The sequence below is a fragment of the Hippocampus zosterae genome, chromosome 12 (assembly GCF_025434085.1).
Source record: "Hippocampus zosterae strain Florida chromosome 12, ASM2543408v3, whole genome shotgun sequence".
NCBI classification, from domain to species: domain Eukaryota; kingdom Metazoa; phylum Chordata; class Actinopteri; order Syngnathiformes; family Syngnathidae; genus Hippocampus; species Hippocampus zosterae.
Window position 1 is genome coordinate 15,802,144 of NC_067462.1, and position 20,916 is coordinate 15,823,059.

Below are 20,916 nucleotides of genomic sequence, written 5' to 3' on the forward strand. Positions count from 1 at the left end.
TCTGCATACTACCTGGCAACCGTCTGCACCCTCGGGCGTGGCGGGGCAGCTGTGCTTAGGAGGGATCTTGATCTCGTAGGTCATGATGCTCCAGCGGTCCAGCATCTTGGTGCTGGCTCGCTCCAGCTTCTCCAGGGTCTGCGGTAACTGCGTGTCGTCGTCGCAAGACGGGCCCCAGCCCAGCACGCGCGCCAGGTCGTTGCCTGTACCCAGCGGCAGTACTCCCAGCTGGCACTGGAAAGTATTGCGACGGCGTTGCGTTGGCGTCGCAAAGTAACATTTTGTGCATTGCTTTGTGTAATTTGTTGAGAGACCACCTCAAAATTTGCCTATAGACGCCGCATGTTGGTGACAAAGCACTTTTTCATATCAGACAAGGCAATGGTCTGACGAAATGAAGCTTCTCCCTCACCTCAACGCAGTTCTTTGACGCCAACATGCCACAAGATGGTGCCAAAGAAATTATTTTATATTATACATGGCTTTGGCTTGAGCAGTAAAATAGCAGTTAGGTGACATTTTCTGTGGATAACAGAGGATAGAATTACTCGATGACTGGAAAACATGAGCTAAACCTTGTGCCACATTTCCCGAAGTAGAGGGATTTATTTACTCAAAGTGAAAATGTGGGGAGACATCTGTTCGATATTTATTACAGTGGTACTTTGACTTGCCCCAAAAACATGTTTTTCAACCATCAAGCTATCGCTTGGTTGATTATTTTTTTCTCTGTGTTGAGAGCCAAAATTTCTGTTATGAACCAAAGTCGAATGTGTAGAATTCAGTGTCATCTAGTGGTGAACTAAAAGAACGCAACGACCGAAGCTGGAAGCGCATCAATTTTAAAAGCACATGCACTACAGTGCCTTACATTTCGCAAGCCTACCACCAATTTCTTCAGCTGAGGTGCACATAAACGGACTATGATTCACTCAAGTGATGGAGTAAGTGCGTGGCATTTGTTACACATGCTGTAGTCATGATGTTGAGGAACTATTTTCGTTTGTCCTCTGATGGCAGGGGTGTCATTTTTGTCATGGGACACATTTTAGTTACCGTTTCACTTGCAAGGCCGTTATGTATGATACCACTTAAATAAGTCAATAATAATGTTTTTTTTCAACATTGGTTTTTGGTATCAATAAAATGCTTACACCAGATCTCTTATTTATTACATGTGAGAATTTAACATTTTGGTAGAAATTTTAGCAAACATCATTGAATTCGACGTGTTTGATTTGCTTTTGCGGGCCACATACAGTGATGTGCTGGGCCAGATCTGGCCCCCGGGCCTTGGGTTTGACACCAACGTCTTAGGGTATCTGCAGTATTGACGATGACAACGTCATTTCATTAACACCCCTTCTTTCATGACGATGGCGAAATAAGCGTGGCTCTTTGATGACTAAAATACAACGTGATGTATGTGAGTTTTTGTTAACGAGACGATAATGGACAAAATTGGTAGCATGTGCTCTGTCAGACATTCAAAATGCATGACATCGCTTCCTGTTGTGCATGTAATCTGTCTGTCAAAAAATATCAGCAATGCTGCTGCAACCTATCCTTGTCTGGGCACCTCTACCACCTGGCCGGCACGCAGGACACACATACACACACTTGTGCAACGCAACATTTCTGCGGTCAAAACTCACACACACAAACACGCTTTCCATTGATGGACCATGCACCATACTACATGATTATGTGGTGTCCACTGCAACGTTTTCCATCTATTATTTAACTAGTTTTTACAGTGATATACTGTATATTGTACAATGTCTTTAACGGATTAGAAATGCAAAAGACTATTTCTAAGTTTTGAAGGATCTGCAGACATTCATTATTATCAGCGAGTCACCTTACTGTGGGTAAGGCCATTATTCGCACAGACACATCTTTTGTATTGTACAAAATATGAGTGAGGTCAAGTGAAAGTGGAGTTAAAATTATGGGAAAAATTGGAGGCGCATGGAGAGTCGGTCCATGACTTCAGTCTTTAGTGAATGACAGTTCTTTCATTACCTGCTTGTGTAGGTTGAGCTTGTCAATTTCCGACAGCACCCAGCCCACACTGCCGTCACCACCACACACTAGGATTCGGAAGTTGTCAAACTTCTGAAAGAGGCGGAGACTGAAAAACAGAGAGTGTGTGCAGAAAAATCATTCTTGATTCTTTGGTAAGTGTTTTTGATGTATGACTGTACATTTCTATTTCTCAATACCAGTGATTCCCAATCTTGACTGAGCCAAGGCATATATTTTAGGTTTGTAAAATCTCGCGGCACATCACCAAACAATAACGTCACAAAAAGTGGATACGCATGACAATTATGTACAGGTATGTACTGCCATTTAATAGAAGATCATTTATTTGTTCTGTCTGTCACTAATGTACTAAATGAATAGGTTTCTGAACAATTAAATGATATTTGATAAGAGTTCGCTGGTTAGTAATCACTGGTCTATACAGTCCCGTATAAAAACTCACAAGACACATCATTAGGCACACTTGCACAAACAAATGAGATGCAACAATGGAGCTTTTAGTTTTGATAGAGACTTTTATCATCAAATTTCATCACATTGTGCTGGTGCTCCGAATGAAGGCGTCACTCAGTTTGTCATGCTCACCCTAGGTGTGGGCCGCCATTGACCAGGTCGAAGACTTGTGCTGGGTTGAGCAACTGCTTAAAGCGTCGCAGGAACTTGACTCCTTGGTTGTCACCACTTTTGGAGTTGACGAAGACCAAGAGGGGACTGGCACACGACGGGGGACAGGTGGCCTTCCAAAAACCTAATTGGACATTTAGAGAATAATAATTAAGGTATATGAAATAAACAATAATACTAAAAAGTATTTAGCTTGTACAAAACATATTATTATATAACATATTAAATTATGTACATTATATGAAGCAAAATTAGGCAGCTCAGGCAGCTACTGTGTATATATATATATATGTGTATATATGATATATATATATAAATATATATATCAGCATTCCACAAACGGTGCTTTGGCATCATTTCCCAATCCTTCTCTCAAAGATGGATGGATGGAGGTGGGGCTGAGAGGAGAGGGAGTGAGGCATGGACGGGGGTAGTCACGATGCTACAGCACGTGCTGCCGTCTCCCCCGTCAGCCAATTACGAGCAACGCCCCCACCCCCTGCATCAAGGCACATGGGGGCCCTGGCACGCAAGAATGTGAAACAAGAGAGAAGGAATTCAAAGTGACTCACCCACTTTTAGCTTTCCACTTATCCTCCTTTCGTTCAAAAGGATTGCCCATTGTTCATATCTCTGTCGCCATTGACCAATTAGCTGACATTAGGCTTTTTATACACTCAATGTTGTGTGTGTATGTGTGCATGTGTGTGTTTAACAGAAATTCAATCCCACTGTCTTATCAGGTGGTGATTCCCATTGAGAAGGGCTTTGTATAATATAGCTCTGTTTTGGATAGACACAAACAGATCAACATTTGAGTTTGGATCAATCAACAACACACACATATTGTATGTGCTGGGTATTCAGAGATGGGGGATTTGAGTTGGACTTTTAAGAACTTGACTTGCTTGCCCAAAATTTGGAAATGACTTGACTTGATTTGGGGCTTGCTATCGAAGTGACTCGACTTGACTTAGACTTGAGACACATGACTTGTCATCTTTGTTTATCGTTTGGAATCTGCATTTGAACACAGTTTAAACCCAGTCACTTGCTGGTGTCAAGTGGTGACGCAAACAGAAAAAAGCAATTGAGCAACCAGAGGATCGTTAATTTGAATTAATTGATTGTCTTGTCGATGACGTGGACAAACACAGGATGGCAAAATGATTGATCTGCATCTCACGGAATGAAGACATGACGTCTAACTTTAGTCGTCGTTACAAAACACACAGACAGGTCAGCTGACATTAGTTTGGCTCACGATCCTCCCCTCACCCTCTCTTTCATAATAAGGTGAAGCGTTGTGCACTACGAAATTAGCTTCTATGCACCAAAACATACATGCCAACAGCTGAATATCAAAGAAGCAAAATGACATGTTGGTAACAGTCAACTGTAGAGCGAAACGATAGACTACACACCATGGAGACCCTATCTTGAAATGAAACAATTTAAAAAAATCGATCGTAATTTCAAGCATAGACATCGATACATCCAACTTAGTCAAAAATAGAGAGAACTGTTTTGATCGCAAGCATGTCCGCCATATTTGATGTGGCAGCGCCCCTGCAAACTACCGCACGTCAACTTATAAAGGATATCTTATCTTATCTTAAGCTTTAAGTACCAGTATGTAATAGGTTTTAAATTAAATGATAATATGTGCTTACTCCCACATTCACATACAGCATTCAGTCAGCATTATCAACACATTAACATTGTACCACTCAGATAAACGCTAGTGTGAAAAAAAAGACATTATTTTCATCTTTTAAGTGTGGACATTCATTTGACATATGTAGTTGTTTTTCTTTGCCATTTTAGAGATGTAAATGTTCATAACATTTTTTGAGATAATGTATTTTTCATCATATGTTCAGTGGAAAACAGGATTTTATTATCATTCCAACATATGTTGTGACTGAGCAAGATTTTTTGACTAGACTTGGTGGAAATTTGGTGACGACTTGACTTGTTTGATTTTTTTTTGGTTCCTCCACAATTTTTCTGGCAGTATTGTATTTACGATAACAATGGCAGCTAACGGGTTTAAGTAGATTGGTGTGCTGCCTTGCTTCAAAATCCTTATGGTGACAAAGAAAAAAAATAGACCAAGCAGCACCTCCTAATGTGAATAACTTGAACGCTGGGGCACTAGTACGTCAGGGTACCTACCTCTCTATATTAGAGACATCGATGGAGCTAATTTGGGAGGCTTTTGAGTTTTCACCATAGTGTGTGAGCTGATCATCGTACCTTCGTTTGAAGCAGCAGATTTTGAGCCACTCGTACTTCTTCAAATTTGTGCAAAAAATTCAAGAGTGATGGCTGACGCTAAAATGCAAAGCTTTCGAGTTTTTAACATGGTGTGTGGCCAGAGCATGAGGGATTACTTTGATGGTTCATCATTAAAAAAATGAAGCTCTACAAAGGGTGTGAGTTGTGAGTGTGTTGCCTACCATCTGAGTCAATGCTGTTGAGGGCCGTCGGGGGGATGATGGATACTTTGCACTGACCAAGAGGACACTTACGAGGGAACATGTCCATGCAGGCTGTATGTACCTGGAGTCAAACACACACACACACACACACACACACACACACACGCACACACACACACACACACACACACACACACACACACACACACACACACACACACACACACACACGCGCACACACACACACACACACACACACACACACACACATGAAGCAATAATTTTTGATTGTAGTGTGCTGATTTGAGAAAAAGTATTCTGTGCAGTAGAACAAAAATGGCCATCTTTGGGCTGCCAACTTAACATGGTGGAAAGGTCTATGTTTCCCAATGATGCTCGGAGCTAATTTTCCAGAGCTTCAAACCTTGTGGCAGGGTCACCGTGGCAAATAGAGCCAAGGTGAGATATCAGATTGCTCAAAACCCCCTTGTGATTAAAATTAATTTTGGAATTAAATATCCCCCACATGGACACGGGTCACTGATCACACCCCTCTTGGGCCTGGAAGTATTGGACGGGCCTCCCCAAAGAGGCAACCTGGGTCCCGCTGTGATGAGCTCAACAGCTGTGGGAGTGGCCAAGGGTGTCGAGTGCATTGAGAGCCACCAAAGCCAGGGTCCTTGGCAGTGCTACCCCCAGCTACAAAAGTTGGCTCTCGTGATGTGGAATGTCACCTCTCTGACAAGGAAAGTGGACATAATCGGGCTTGCGTTGACACACAAATGGGCTCGAGTACCAGTCCGCTTAAAAAGACTCTATTCCTCCCTGGCGTTTCTCACAGTCCGGGAGGTTTCATGCATATGTCTGTTGTTCGTCCTCAGCACCAAACAGCAGTTCACAGTACCCGACAATACTTTGAAGACTTCTCCACATTTCCACCCCGTGAGGAAGTAAAATCTGAGGAAAGTGGGGCGGGGTTTCCTATCCTCACCGGATAAGGTCACAGAGGTGGTAAAAAAGCTCCACAGCGACAGGGCCAAGGACAACTCTGGACACGCTGGGAAGACTATGTCTCCGCTATGCGGGGAAGACTATGCCTCAGCCTTCCCCGCTTAAGCTGCTGCCCCTGTGACCCGACTCCAAGTAAGTGTCAGAAAATGAATGGATAACAAGAAAATCTACATGTGCAGGAGGGAAAATATAAGTTGCCCTTTAATTAATTTCAGACTTTTTTCCCCCCCATGTTTTTTCCACGTGACAGATGTCTTACCATAGCTTTACACCAGAGGCAGCGCCAGTCCTGCAGCCTCAACACACTGCCGCATGTCTTGTCACACACGGCACACTTGGCACTGACGGGCAGGTTGCCCTCCAGCCACTGGTGAGGCATCGCAATCTGTTGTCCAAACATAGAGACACACATCTTACTACCACTACTGATCATTATCGTGTTGTTTTAAAAAAACAAAAACAAAACAATACTGCATTATTCTTATTCCATGATTATTAAGCCCACTCAGTGGACTTCATACAACACATATACACACTTACCCCGTCCTCATCCTCAATGATGTCCTTGCCGATGGAGGCCAAAGTTGTCCATTTGCAGTTGTTAGTGGCTCTAACTGCGCAGCGTTTGTGGGCCTTGAATTTGCACACTGAAATGCCCCCCCCCCCAATAAAAAATATCACTAAAACATATTGTGATTGTGAAATGACATAACCATCAAGCCAGGATTGTGGATTTATGCATCCGGTACTCTGATCCATCAAAAATGGACCTTTTCATTATAGTTTACAATGTATAACCCCCGCCAAGGACGATATGAAACCATAGAAGTCAAGACGGAGAAAACCTTAAATGGAAGGAGGGCAGTCATAATAAGGTATACACAAAATCTAATAGCATCCAATACAAGAGCTGGATCAAAAGTACATTTTTACAAATAACTCTGATTAGGAATTCAATTCAGATTAGATTTACTACTGTGGTTGTAGCTTGCAGCACTGTATAACCGCACTGCATCACATTTCAGAAATGTATTATTATTGCTCTATTTTCCATGATTTTTGAGCCTTATTTCATATACATGGCAATTATTCTTTTAATTCATTCAAATTCATGTACATGACATTTTTTTTGTCACTTTACAGGGTGTTTAATATCAAAGGGTATTAAATGCCTTTGGTGAGATGCAGTTAAGAGAGAAATACATTCAATCAATTGTTTTACGCATGAAAACAACACAATTAAGTTAAAAGTTCACACCGCAGGCGGCACTGAATAGGAAACATGAAGATAATGTTTCACAAATATTTTACGTGCAGTTAGGCAGTATGAATAAAACATTGACCCTACCTCCATCAACTGCCCCTACTCCCAAACACACATACTCACATATGCTGGTCATTCAGTAAACTCAAAACAAATATCGTACGGTAAACTGATATCCGGGAGCAGTGATCAATGTTTCAGTCTAGTCGACTGTTAAACATTGTTAGGAAGTATTAGCAAAGCATTAAGACAATGCACAGAACATGATAGCCAAAACATCCTTTCTGTGTGGCACTGAAATGGAGTCTTCATTGTGTGTGCGTGTGTGTGTGCGTGTGCGCGTGTGTGTGTGCGTGTGCGTGTGCGTGTGCGTGTGTGTGTGTGTGTGTGTGTGTGTGTGCGTATGTCTGTGGGTGTTTCAGTGGGTGTATACACAAGTGCGTTTGTGGCCAAGGAGCGCAAATCAATCTCTGCCACGACAGCCGGGCGAAGAAATCGAAGGGAAATCCGAGTCGATGATTGCTGCGAGACACTTGTGCAATTTATGTGAGCCTGTCACTTTCTCTTTCAAATTTTCTTTTTCACTCTTTCTCTCTCCCTCTCTCTCTGTCATCTCTCTCTTCTCTTTTAACATGCGCGCGTGCACACACACACACACACACACACATTTGTCCTTTATGTCCGTTAACAGCATCTAGGCCTATTATCATTCCACAGCCGTACAACACTATGAATAACAGTAAATATTTTGTATAAGTATAAGCTACAAAAACACCACTTATCAATCGCATCCATATACATAACCCATCCATGAGATTGATGCGCTCAAAGTACATGTAAATGCAAAATCTTAACTTGTTGATGATGTAATGTTGCCTGCTGTGAAGTGGGCACTTGGAGATCAACTTCTACCCACGAGTGTGTGCCAAGGTGTGACAACACACCTGATTTTAGCTGGTCTAAGGTCGAGTGAACTTTCTGTTCCCAAGTTGCCAGGTGTTTTGGGGGTGCCTAACAGAAAACGCCCTTGGTTCACCGGAACACCAAGCGAGGTGAGGTCTGCCAAATTCTCAAACACGGTAAACTAGACTTACCCAGGCCAAAAATTAAAGATGACAAAAATAGGGCTCACGGTGTTAACATGATTGAAATGTGTCAGTCATTAAATGGATAGTGTGGCAATTGTGCAGAAATTTAATTAGTATTCAGACACAACACGTGCACCCACACTCAGGGGAGCATCAGGTAAATGAGCGGTCGAACGGGGGGTGCGGGTGATGCTCACTAAGTTCTGCTTCCTGTCACTGACACTTTACACCACTCAGAAATATGGGGTCACAGACGTGATCGTCTGCTGGAAGATTACATTAACGCGGAGAGATGTGTGAAAAACACAAGTTGATGCTCATGCAGTAGCTAGCAGGCAGACAAGTGTTTATAGCAGGTCACACTATTTTTAACTTCATGACAAAAGTTTGGCGGATATGCTGCAGTATGTATGCCACGTTGGAATATAGACAACAGTGACATCACTTAGCGATTCAAATTGAGATACAAATTAGCAGGAATCAGAATTTTTAGAATTCTAATCAGGACGAATCACAGCATATCATTGTGTGGATTATCACAGAATGATGCCTGAACTGCAAATTTATTGTAAAATGGATTTCACTGAAATGTAATCTTCTTATTGCTCAGAATGGACAAGCTTTCTTATTTCAATCAAGTTTCCAGTTTTAGGTTATCATCACACTTTAACCTGGTTAAAAAAAAGCCTAAGGACAAAAAATATTCTTCAAAGTTTATCCTTTGGATGTCACACAAGATTTGCTGACAACTCATCATGATGGTTTAAACATCAAGGGCTCAATATCCGTGTCCAAGTCTGGCTTGGCAAGCTGTCTAACTCTGCGTGGAGGGTTGCAAGCTGACGCAGAAAAAAAGGGCCGTTTGCGCTGTTCTGGGTGTGAACACAGCAGACTAGATTCATTGCCAACTGAAGCAACTTCTCCCAATCCCTTTAAATGTGGCATACTGATTGTCCTTGACAGGACAGAGCAGAAGAAGAAGCAGGTTTGTATGCACAAAGTATGTTTAGAAGGAACTGCAAGAAGGCCCTATGGACGGATGGTGTAGCGATGACTGATGAGTTCAGATGAAAATAAAGCCCTAAATGTAGAGAGCAAAATATTACCTCTCTCATGATAATAAAATAGAATTGTATAACACCACAAACTACAACCACATTAATAAACACATTAAGTTACTGCCAACATTGAGCATTTTTATCATAGTATAATAAGAATTTACTACGCAAGCCCTTTAGTGCTTCTCAGATTATGCACGTGTACCAAATGAAGTGTCAGGTTTTTATTGTTCACACAAATATATCCACTGTGTGGGGTTTTTTTGTCAGGTCTTTGACAGTAAAGGTGTGTTTACATACCTTCGCAGGAGAGGCCGTGAGACGTGACCCCAGACAAGCTATCTTTGCAGACGTTGCAAAAGGTGGGCCGTGCGTGCGAGCAGGCGTACCAGTTGTGCATCCCTGAGAAATGTTCCACATTAAACTGAGCCGTCTGGCAAAGGAGAGGTTAAAATAGGTTGGCAGCACCGGGATAGCGGGTACAATCAGACAACAAGGCAAGCACAGTGCACATCATTGCCCTTGCAATACAAGCCTAAGTGTAGGAACACAGGATGGGCATCAATCATCAATTAACTAATCATGAAGAATTTTGTCAATACAGTAGTATGCAATTTAATGTCTTGAAGTAATGCATGCCTGATGGATTTCACTTTAGGGTTGAAACCAGCAGAGAGGCTGTTGATTCAATCTCAACTAATTTGCTGTCTTAAAATAAAACAACATGACATCAACTGTGGGAAGCTGAGCTGTATCCAAGTGGTGCGTAACTCATTATTTGGCTCAATACGACACTATTGTGGGAAGAAGTGTTCAAAAAATAAAATCATGGATTCATTTAACTGTTAATTTTCCACACACTGTAGTAGGGCTGTACAATATGGCTAAAATTTAACCTCTGACATTCCAGTGTACTAAATCTTTTGCCAGAAGTTTTGATATTACTATGGGTCTATTTAAAACTAAGTATTTTTTAAAGAGAAAAAAATAGCAATCCAAAAGGATGTGGAAAGTGTAGTTTTGGTGTTTTTTGTTAGAACTTACTGGCAGCCATCAACATTAACAAAGTCAGCACTAAATTCAGATTGTTATCAATCCATATCATCTTGGTAATTTGGAAATGATAAATATGGTAATGTACTGTTCTAAAAGCCAACATATGTGTACCATCTGTATATACTACACAGCGAACACAGAAGTGTATTTCTTGCATGTGTGGCTGCATGTGTCCCTCCTCCCTCTCGCCCTGTGCAAAACAATTATCATCTGCTGGTATTCACAGTCAATCAACGGCAAACTTGAAAGGAGGAATTTGGTTAGTTGAACTGAGATTTACATGCAACAAACGTGGCAAGGCCACGTGACTGATATCGTCATCATTTCGATGAAAGTATCTTGAATGTTCATCGATCGATTTTGATACATTGCCGAGCCCAACATCATAGGCAATCATAAAAGTGTACCCAAATCCTTCATGTTGTATTACAATTAATTTTAAAAAATTGAAATGTAATTGCGGCACACCTGTGGCTTTTCAAAAAAGTGAGAAGGGGCTAAAAGTATTTCCCACTGGAAATGGCTAAACTAAATCCGGTAACTTTACAAAGATGTCAACATACAGTACATCTTTTATTAAATTAAAATACTGTAATAACATTGACCTGACCATGGACAGCAAATGCCCCACCACAATAGGAATGTAAGAAAAATGCTCAAAACTTGGCCCATGAATGTTGCATTAGTTTGAAGCATTTCAAAAAATTAAGAAATTTGCCATTTTGGACCAAATCAAACAACTACAAACAAAAGTCACTCGCCCGTCTTTTCACAAAATAGGAGTTCCATTCTATAGCCAAGTACCAATCAAATCTAATAACCTTGACAGCGAGTAAAGTAGTCTGCCACTAAATTATTTTGTCATTGGCTGAGTTTGTCCATGAAATAATGACAACACTGGGCATCCACCAATCAACCCTTACCACTGACATAATTTTACCCACAATGCTTAGCTTCCAGCGCCATCATCGAGGGCACGTATGCAAAAAGGAAACACAAAGAAAAAGCCTTATCCATTATTAGTGTGATCGGTGATGGGTCTATTTATGGCTAGTTTGGGGAAAAAAAGGTCCCTATTAGAATACCTGTCCATTACATTGGAACCAGTGTTTCAAAGTCGTTATATAGAAAAACTGAAGTTGATTAGAGAGGAAGAAGATGGAAAAACGCAGACTCCTCCAATAAACTTTCAAAATCAGACTTGTCAAATGAAGCCAACATCATTAAATACTGAAGAAAAAGAGTGCCTGCACGTGGGGGGACTCTGATCCTGTCAAGAGCCTGGAGTCTTATAATTGCTAATTTTGTATCTGGACGGGTGAAGGATGGCGGCTAGATCTTTGTCTCGTGGCAGAAAAGGTTTGTTTATTTTGATTGACACAATTCGTTAATCACTACTTTAATGGTATAAAATGACGTTTATTCAATCTTTTGTTTCCGGATAGACCCGTCTTGCTGTATGGCGTTGAAGCTTTTCAAACTTGCACTGTGCTTGCTAGCTGCGAACAAAAAGACTCGCTGGTTTGTAATGCATTGCTCAATGTTGTGATTATGAAGTGAAAATGTGAACACAACTGATTAAAAATGCTCTATTTCTTATGTCTAGGTGACCGAATAAGCACAGCTGTTCACCATTGTTACCAACACAGAACAGACTTAGTGACTATTTTGCCGCTCGACCTTGATTTCAGTTGCCGGCCTGACCTCAGGCTGCACACAACATGCAAATGTGACGTCACACCGTAGAGGTCTATAGTACGATACTCTTTATACATCATCTTTATTAGGTATTCATTTAATGGTGTGGAATTCTAGATGCAATGGCTGTGTGAATGTGCATAACGTCATCACAATTAAAGAAAGTGATACAAGTCTAAAGTATAGTTTCAAACAAAATATTTTTTTAAATTTTAAGAAGGTAAATAAAACTACAACCTGCTTTCTTTGCACTCAAAAAATAGTAATAATTTTAAAAAATTGACTAATGTGCCACTACAGTCTTCAACAATTGGACACCTGTTTAGCAAGAGCTTGCACTACTGGGCATCAGCATGTAAACGTGTAATGTGGGCGTTGAGCTTAACAAAATTTTTTTGTATTCACGTGAAACTTACTTTGATGCACACACGCACAATAAAGCACAGCTGACATCTTGAGCGTGTGAAATGCCATGGCGTGCGTGTGCATGTGTGTACCCCGTGTGCGAGCTCTGGGGGTGCAGCTGCATTGCAGTGCACAAAACAGAGACGGCAAGATGGAGGAGGGGGGTTGCCCTTATATAAGATTTCCCTCTAAAATCACAGGCACTTTTGCATGTGACGCTGTACCCCGACACTATCAACACTTTCCTTTATTATTTAAAACTGGAAAAAACAGCCTCACCAGCAGTGTCCCACATTGGGGATTAAAAGTTATGTGAGTTGAATTATATTATAATCAACACACATGTTTAAATCTGGGCTTTTGGATCGTGCTGCTGCTATGGGACTTCTCCGCGTGGGTCACTAATAGGTCCAAGTCTCCACTGGAGTTATTTAAAAGCCCTATGGATAGCATAAATACATTTTCCATGGATGGGTGTCCTTACCTCGTAATGCTCTCTGGACTGGACGGACTTGAGTGAGCTGATCCAGTCCTCCATCTCTTTACGGTTCTCGGCACAGAGAATGAGCCTACGGAAAGGGGTGATCACCTGGAAGAGAGGAGGAGGAGGAGTAGATGAGGAGACAGATGCTTTCCTCTCCGCCAGTGCGACTGAGAGGAGAGAGTGTTCGTGTCTGTCTTTAAGGCAGGGAAAAAGATGAGGAGCCCCCACCTTCCTCTATCCAACCCGCTCAACATCTCTTTCTCTCTCTCTCTCTGTCTGTCTGTCTGTCTCCAACCCATCCCCATTAATGCTTGTTCTGTCATCTCCTAACACCTTCTTGAGTTTGCTCCAAAACAACTACCCCACCCCCCGACTCCGCCACCACCACCCCCGACAGATACACTACACAACCTCTCAGCTCTACATTACTTATTGATGCATTCCCTCATCCCGTCACGCTCTTAATCCTCTCACTAAGACTTAACGATATCATGCTGTCTCAATAATAGAAAAAACAGCAAAAAAAAAAACACCCATCATAAATTAAATACACGGTAATTACTCCAACGAAACCTACATGGTCGAAAATACCCCCTAGTGTGAAAAAAATCTTCATGCATTAACACCATTCCCACTTTCCTGCCCCCCATACAACAAAAGAAAACCCCTGTTGCGTTATACGAAATCTTTTACTCTGCTCTTGCCTCGAGACGAGATTCACTAGAACGAAGTCTTATCCAACAGCGACCTCTACTGCTTTGTTCGGAAACGGCAACAGCAACCACCACACTGGTGTACACATGCGCAGTAGTCCAGGAAGTATTTATTGTAATTTGAGACGCAGCAAGAACTTTGCATTGCTAAAATAGCTACAAAACGGACCTTTGGATATCAAGAAGAGCTCTGACGCTGGAGAGTAAAAGTGGTCAAAATGAAAGACAGAGGAAGCAAAATAAGACATTATCCCAAAAAATTGATGTAAGTGAAAATGAATGCTGATCGTAAATTTCGCAATATCTTTCCCTTTTTTTCTTCCTACACTGACTATATGAAGTGTCAAATAAGTGTATGCTCATACTTATGCACTCTTGGAATAAAAATAAAAAGTGTGTGTGTGTGTGTGTGTGTGTGTGTGTGTGTGTGTGTGTGTGTGTGTGTGTGTTACGTCTGAGATCAAATTTGCTACAGTGAAAACCCCCTGTTGTGAAAAATGTTTTGCTACAAACATGATTTCGTTGTAGAAGAATTTCACTGTAGTTACGATTACAAATTCATTGAGCTTCTCATGCTTCTAATTAGCCATAGTTACTCTATCCAGTGTCACCATAAATCCCAGTTCCAAAGGAGTTTGGACAGTGGAGAATACAATGTCTTGCAAATGTTTTCAACCTACCGGTATATTCAATTGAATACAATACAAAGAAAATATATTTACTGTTCAAACTGATTAATGTTATCATTTTGGGGTTTTTTTCAAATATTTTCTCAGAAAAACCACCTACTTCTCTGGGTCCAAGGTCAACTGAGCTGGACGGACACAAAGTGAAAAAGAGTGCTGTGGTCTGATGAGTCCACATTTCAAATTGTTTTTTCATAGCATTGCCGTCCTGTCCTCTGGGACAAAGAGGAAAAGAACCACCCGGACTGTTATACGGGCAAAGTTCAAAAGCCAGAATCTGTGATGGCATAGGGGCGTCTTAATGCCCAAGACACTTGGTAACATCTGTGAGTGCATCATTAAAGCTGAAAGGTACACACAGGTTTTGGGGCAAAATATTCTGCCATTCAAGCAATGTCCTTTTCAGGGAAGCGCTGATTATTTCTGCAGGACAATGCCACACCACATTCTGCATGTATTACTACAGTGTGGGTTCAGAGTAAAAGAGTGTAAGTATGAGGCTGGCCTGCTACCTGTCTCTCAGTGAAAATGTGTGCCGCGTTATGAAATGCAAAATTGAACAACAGGGACTCCAGACTGTTGAACAAGATAAGCTGGACATCAAGCAAAAAAATCACAAAACATATGGTTGTAGTTGACCACAATGTAGTCCATTGGACTGCATCTGGATGTTTATCCCACATTCTAATAGACAAATAAAATGATAAAAAAAAATGATGAGGCGGTCAAAAATGTCATAACTAACATAAAAAATGAAGGGAATATAAAACATTTTTGCCCATATGTTGTCTTCTTTAGTACTCAAGTTATTAACCCAGACGTAGATTTAAAATTAAAGCAAATGTCGCACGACCAAATAAAAGTCGGTTGTAATTCTAGACGTGAAATTCATGGTGGATGTTGGCTACACTGTAAACGGACAGGGACAGCTTTAAAATGTTCCCATGCGTTCTTATTCACAAGTGGTGAAAGCACAATTGGAGTGTAGTTGTCCAATCCAAACAATAGTTTGTTCATCACACCACTCCTCAATGCAAGTGTGTCAAACAGGAAGAAAATACCTTTTTTGGCAGATATTGAGAATTATGGTTGTAAACTCATGAACATATCCTTTCGATTCAGAATGATATCTGACACAAGGTGATTAACACCTTCTCATGTCTTTACTGCATGGTGAATGAAAGCGAGCAGCCATTTCATTAAATGATTAAATGATTACTATAGAGAAAGAAAAGTGGGTATCGGGCACAAGACTATCAAGAAAGTTGTACGAGGTGCAATTGTCAAGGGTTACCGTCCGTTATCAATGCAAGGGCACTATTGATTTTGAATGTTCTGACAAGATGAGGGCGCCCCGGGAGTAAACTGATTAGCGCTTCGGCCTCACAGTGCAGAGGTGCAGGGTTCGATCCCGGCTCCGGCCTTCCTGTGTGGAGTTTGCATGTTTTCCCGGTGCCTACATGGGTTTTCTCTGGGTACTCCGGTTTCCGCCGACATTCCAAAAACATGCATTGCAGGTAAACGGCACACTCAAAATTGTCCCACGATGTGAGTGTGAGCATGAATGGTTGTCCGTCTATGTGTCCCTGCAATTGGCTGGCAACCAGTTCAGGGTGTAACCCACCTACTGCCTGAGGACAGCTGGGATAGGCTTCAGCCCCGCGAGGATAAGTGGATCAGAAAATGGATGGATGGATGGATGGATGGATTGCAAGATGAGCGAAGCATAAAATCAAATCAACAAACTTTTGCTCTCACTAATTTACCAGATACTTTTGCAAAATAGTCTGCAGACTAATAAAATCTAAATAGGCACCCATTTGATTGAAAGAACATACTGCCTGTACACCGTACACTGATTGAGGAAGCTGAGGTCAAATGCCACCGTGTTTTACGTGGTATAATTTCCAACCTTTTTTTAGCAAGGGGTTAAAAAAAAATATTGATTTTGAATGTTACTCAACAAAAGCGTGTTTTGCTATGTCAAATGAAACAACAAAACACTTCTGCTGTTTAATCACCATTAGCCTACCATGCTTCAACCGTCCCATGAATGTGCCCGACTCTGCACTGATGGATAAGCAAAGCCACTGTCAGAGAAACTAGCCCCTCATCAATCACCATAATCACGATACAATCAATCTGTCCCAGGAGCTCTAATCAATACACGCTTACATCTGAAGACAACCTGTATGTGCTTGTGTGTCAATGTGCCTGTGTGTATGTGTGTATATGCGTGCGTTTGTGTGTGTGTGATCATTGCCCTTTAATTGACCTCCAAACTAACCATGTTAGCATTTTCCCTCATTTATTGTGTAAGTGGAGACGACGACTTGCATATTACTGAAAGTGCATGTGTATGTGCAGGCATTAGTATGATGACCCAACAATCTATTGAAAAATAAGAACATTTTTCGACCGTCAATGAAATACTTGTGGTTGTATCATCCATCATTTGTCACAAAAAATTCTCCATGTGTTTGTGTACTTCAATGCAGTCTCCTATTTCTCATATTTTCATTTATGCGTCAGTGACTATTTTGCCTATTGTTGCTCCTTCAGTGCATTCTGGGGCAAAATTAATCTCACATGGCTACAAGGCCTATCCTGCCCATGATTGTGATTATGTTCGAAACAATCACTGTATGGATAAAAGTAGTCCAGCGAAACAATTAATCAGTCACCATTTGTGGTAGCTTCATCCATCCATCCATTTTCTGATCAGCTTTATCCTCACAAGGGTCACAGGGGGTGCTGGAGCCTATCCTAGCTGTCTTCGGGCAGTAGGTGGGGGACACCCTGAACCGGTTGCCAGCCCATCGCAGGCACACAGAGAAAAACAAGTACCCGCGCTCACACTCACACATAGGGACAATTTTGAGTGTTCAATCAGCCTGCCATGCATGTTTTTGGAATGTTGAAGGAAACCGGAGTGCCCGGAGAAAAACCACGCAGGCCCGGGGAGAACATGCAAACTCCATACAAGAAGGTCGGGGCCGGGATCGAAACCACAACCTCTGCACTGTGAGGTCGACGCGCTAACCACTGGATCACCGTGCCACCCCATTTGTGGTAGGTTTCCTCAGGAAGTCCGTTCATTTTATGTAAAAGTTGAACTTGAGTCTTCTTTGTAGCAAGAATATGGAAAAATTTCCGCACACATGCGTTCACCACATTCCCTTCATGTCTTATAACTACATAATGACCAGGTGTCCGAATTGTTTTAGCCAAATCGTTAAAGAGTATATGCCATTCAAAAGTATACAAAATAACAATCTGTATGAAATTATTTATAGAGTGGAGCTTCTCAGGGAAACGTTTTAAACCCCATCCATTTTGTACAAATATTGTATCCTAATTTTCCTTGTCGTTAGAACATAAAGTAGAAATGGATATAATGATACATGAGTGGCCGTGAGTTCAACCACCACAAATGCTCTACTCCACTAAAGTCAAACTTAAGGCCCTGGGGCCAGATCTGGATTTCATGTGAAAGGCAAAAGGAGTACCTATTCTAGACTTTCTTCAGTTTTTGTTTCCTGTCCCAATAAGTATGCTCTGTTGTGATGCTTACTGTTCGGCAAAGGCATGTTGTGTCATTGAATTTGTGTGTGTGTGCGTGTGTGTGTGTGTGTGTGTGTGTGCGTGCGTGTGTGTGTGCGTGTGTGTGTACTCTTGTCCCTGCTGGTGTTGCCTTTAAGCGCTGGTGATTGGTTGCCGAGGGAAACAACAACAGCTGTTTCCCAAATTGGATGCAGGCATCCCTCAAATGTGGAGAACCTCCCTTGATGACTGACCTTCACAACAGTGTGTGTGTGTGTGTGTCTGCAAGTGTGTGTGAGAATGTGATGAGAAGCCTCATTACAATCGACGGCAAGGAACGACACAACAGTGATGCACGTGTACAAGCCTTAAGGTACATTTCAGTGATTTTAAGAGCGTGGCGGGAGCAGCTCAAGCCGATCCAATCAGAACGAATGAGTCAGTGTGAGGAGGCGGATCTTCCATGCCGAGTTTGTGGTGGGGATTCAGGTTTGGAGGGTTGGGAGGGGGGCTTGAGCCCTCCTTCTCACATGGACTGCAAGGTGCTTCGTCTCTGCGCCACAGTAATGCTGCTTCATCAAGTATTCACGCCTCATCTTCTTTCTCTATTGCTCTTCATTGGATGCTCATTTACACATAAAGAGAGTAGAATGGCCCTAGACTCTCTTAAATATTGGAAAATTATGTACAGTATATCAGGAAGAGATTTCAGAGGACTTTGTGTGTGCCGCGCTCCAGTGCATTTTTTTTTTCAAAGGCAATGTGATTGTGCTGTTGTTTGAAGTTTCAATTCGAGCCTCGGTCTTCTTATGTGGAGTTTGCATGTTGAACCCGTGCTTACGTGGGTTTCTTCCAGCTTTGCAACATACATCCTGCCTCTCTCCCGAAGCCAGCTGGGATATGCTCCAGCACCTCAATAACCCTAATGACATTTAACACGAAAGAAAATTTTTGTACAATATGTATAGATGATACACAATGTGGCCAGACGTATGTGGAGTGTTTCCAAGCACCCACTTCACTGCGTAGAAATTCTTTGGCCATGTCGAGACTCTCGTGCGTGACTTTCACATCACATCTGAAGGAATTAAACAAGCTGCTTTGATTGACCATGATTGAAATAGGCTGTGACCACTCCCACAGCAGAGCAGCCCTCTCTCACAGATCTGGTGGCCATCTGTGAAATGAAAAAAATTAGGGTGTAACCCCAACCCTAAACCCATTGTGGCACAAAAATGGTCAGCAGAGCAAATGTTTGGGTTATATTAAATCAAGAGCATTGACAGTTCACAAGGCATTCATTAGTTATTAATTGATTCCTACATACTGCAATAAAGTCACTTATGCAAATCACAATGTTGTTAATGCCCTCCATTTGAAAGTCTCAAGGGAATAAACATTGAAACATTCTATGAATGCTTTGGTTAAAAATTTAGCTGAGGCTCTGCAGGAGCAACATATGCAGCACACATGCGCTTCAGCCTAAACATCTTCATGGCACCTACAGCGATCACGTGGCTTAGCAGAAGCACCCACCTGCACAGCGGGCGCCAACACTCATCATCACTGGAACGATGGACAGACCACAAACAGAAAATCTTTCTGCGTCCAATTTCTCCAACTCTTCTCATGATGAAGTCCAACACCCACCATTGTCCCTGCCTGTCGGCTAGCGTGACTCTCGATGCACGTGTATTCGACCCCTGCTCGGCACGCCGTGTTACCATCCACAATGCAGGCAGTCAAATAGCATCACTGCAGGATCCCCCCCCCCCCCCCCCCTCCCCTCACCCTTCTATTCGTCTTTCCCTCACCACACTCTCACCAGTTCCCCCTCAATTGTAGCCCACACCAATCACACTTTATGTCTTCACACTGAAAATTGACGTGTTCTATTTTGGGCTTCCTCCTTCATTATGATCACCGCCATCGCCCCCAAAACCCCCACCCACTTCAACTCCCACCCTTCTTAATGAGACACTGATGCTCAACGTCCATCTCCATACTCTGGCATGCAGGAATTTTTATTAAGACTGCTGCACACACACGTTTGAAGACGAGTCGCAGTTACAGCTAATCTCATTTGCGAATACAGCCAACGACAGGTCATTCCCATGCAGACATTTCAAGGCGTATGAAGCTAAAAATAGCAGCACGCTATTCCTCAGGGCACTGTTCTCCTAACGACAACTCCCGCTTACTCCACTCCTCCTTTCTTAATATAGCATCACCCAGGATGAGTGAAGACATTTTTAGAAGCCAAGTAGTTTTTTTTTGTCCTCACTGCTGATATTTCAGGTTTGTTACATCACACAGTGCTTGCTTCCAGGAAATGTCAGCCGTGCTTCCCCAAGTGAACATGCCAAAAATAATCGAAATGTCATCTAAAAATGTGCCGGAAATATTTACGCTCTTGTCAAGAATATATATTTTGGCTGTCACTAAAGAACCATCTGAAGTTAAAATTGTTGAAAGTTTCGGCTCTACACTAGTTCATTACACCAAAAAAATATTGTGTTGATTAATTTGTCAATTAGTTAGGCTTTGTGTACGAACATGTAAGTACAATATTCAAGATATGGAATTGTTCCTTTCCAAAAAAAAAAAAACTTGAAGTATTAATAAATGCCCTTACTTCAATTTACACATTTTATACAGCATTTTCTTTAATCAAGAACTGCAACATGGCTATAACATTTTTATTTAACCCCGAACAATGTATACTCCTTCTTCATTGGAAGCATTTCTAATATTTGGGGTTCCCGTTCACTGCATCCTAAATAATCGACGAGA

The 20,916-nt window shown here is 41.8% G+C and overlaps 1 protein-coding gene across 9 annotated transcripts in view; it reads right to left on the reverse strand.

The window, feature by feature from the left end:
• The window catches only part of dgkh (diacylglycerol kinase, eta), a 62,974-nt gene that overhangs the window by 19,888 nt on the left and 22,170 nt on the right, over positions 1-20,916 (reverse strand). For 6 of the 9 annotated variants that reach the window (XM_052081736.1, XM_052081735.1, XM_052081733.1 and 3 more), the window contains 8 exons: positions 13,182-13,286; positions 9,839-9,971; positions 6,669-6,775; positions 6,388-6,513; positions 5,136-5,238; positions 2,635-2,797; positions 2,026-2,134; positions 13-234 (listed from right to left, as the gene is read on the reverse strand). In XM_052081736.1, coding sequence (XP_051937696.1) covers positions 13-234; positions 2,026-2,134; positions 2,635-2,797; positions 5,136-5,238; positions 6,388-6,513; positions 6,669-6,775; positions 9,839-9,971; positions 13,182-13,286 — 1,068 coding nt within the window. Of the gene's footprint in view, positions 1-12; positions 235-2,025; positions 2,135-2,634; positions 2,798-5,135; positions 5,239-6,387; positions 6,514-6,668; positions 6,776-9,838; positions 9,972-13,181; positions 13,287-19,140; positions 19,301-19,659; positions 19,876-20,916 lie in introns of those variants that run through there. The other 3 variants (XM_052081739.1, XM_052081737.1, XM_052081738.1) reach the window with 3 other exon arrangements.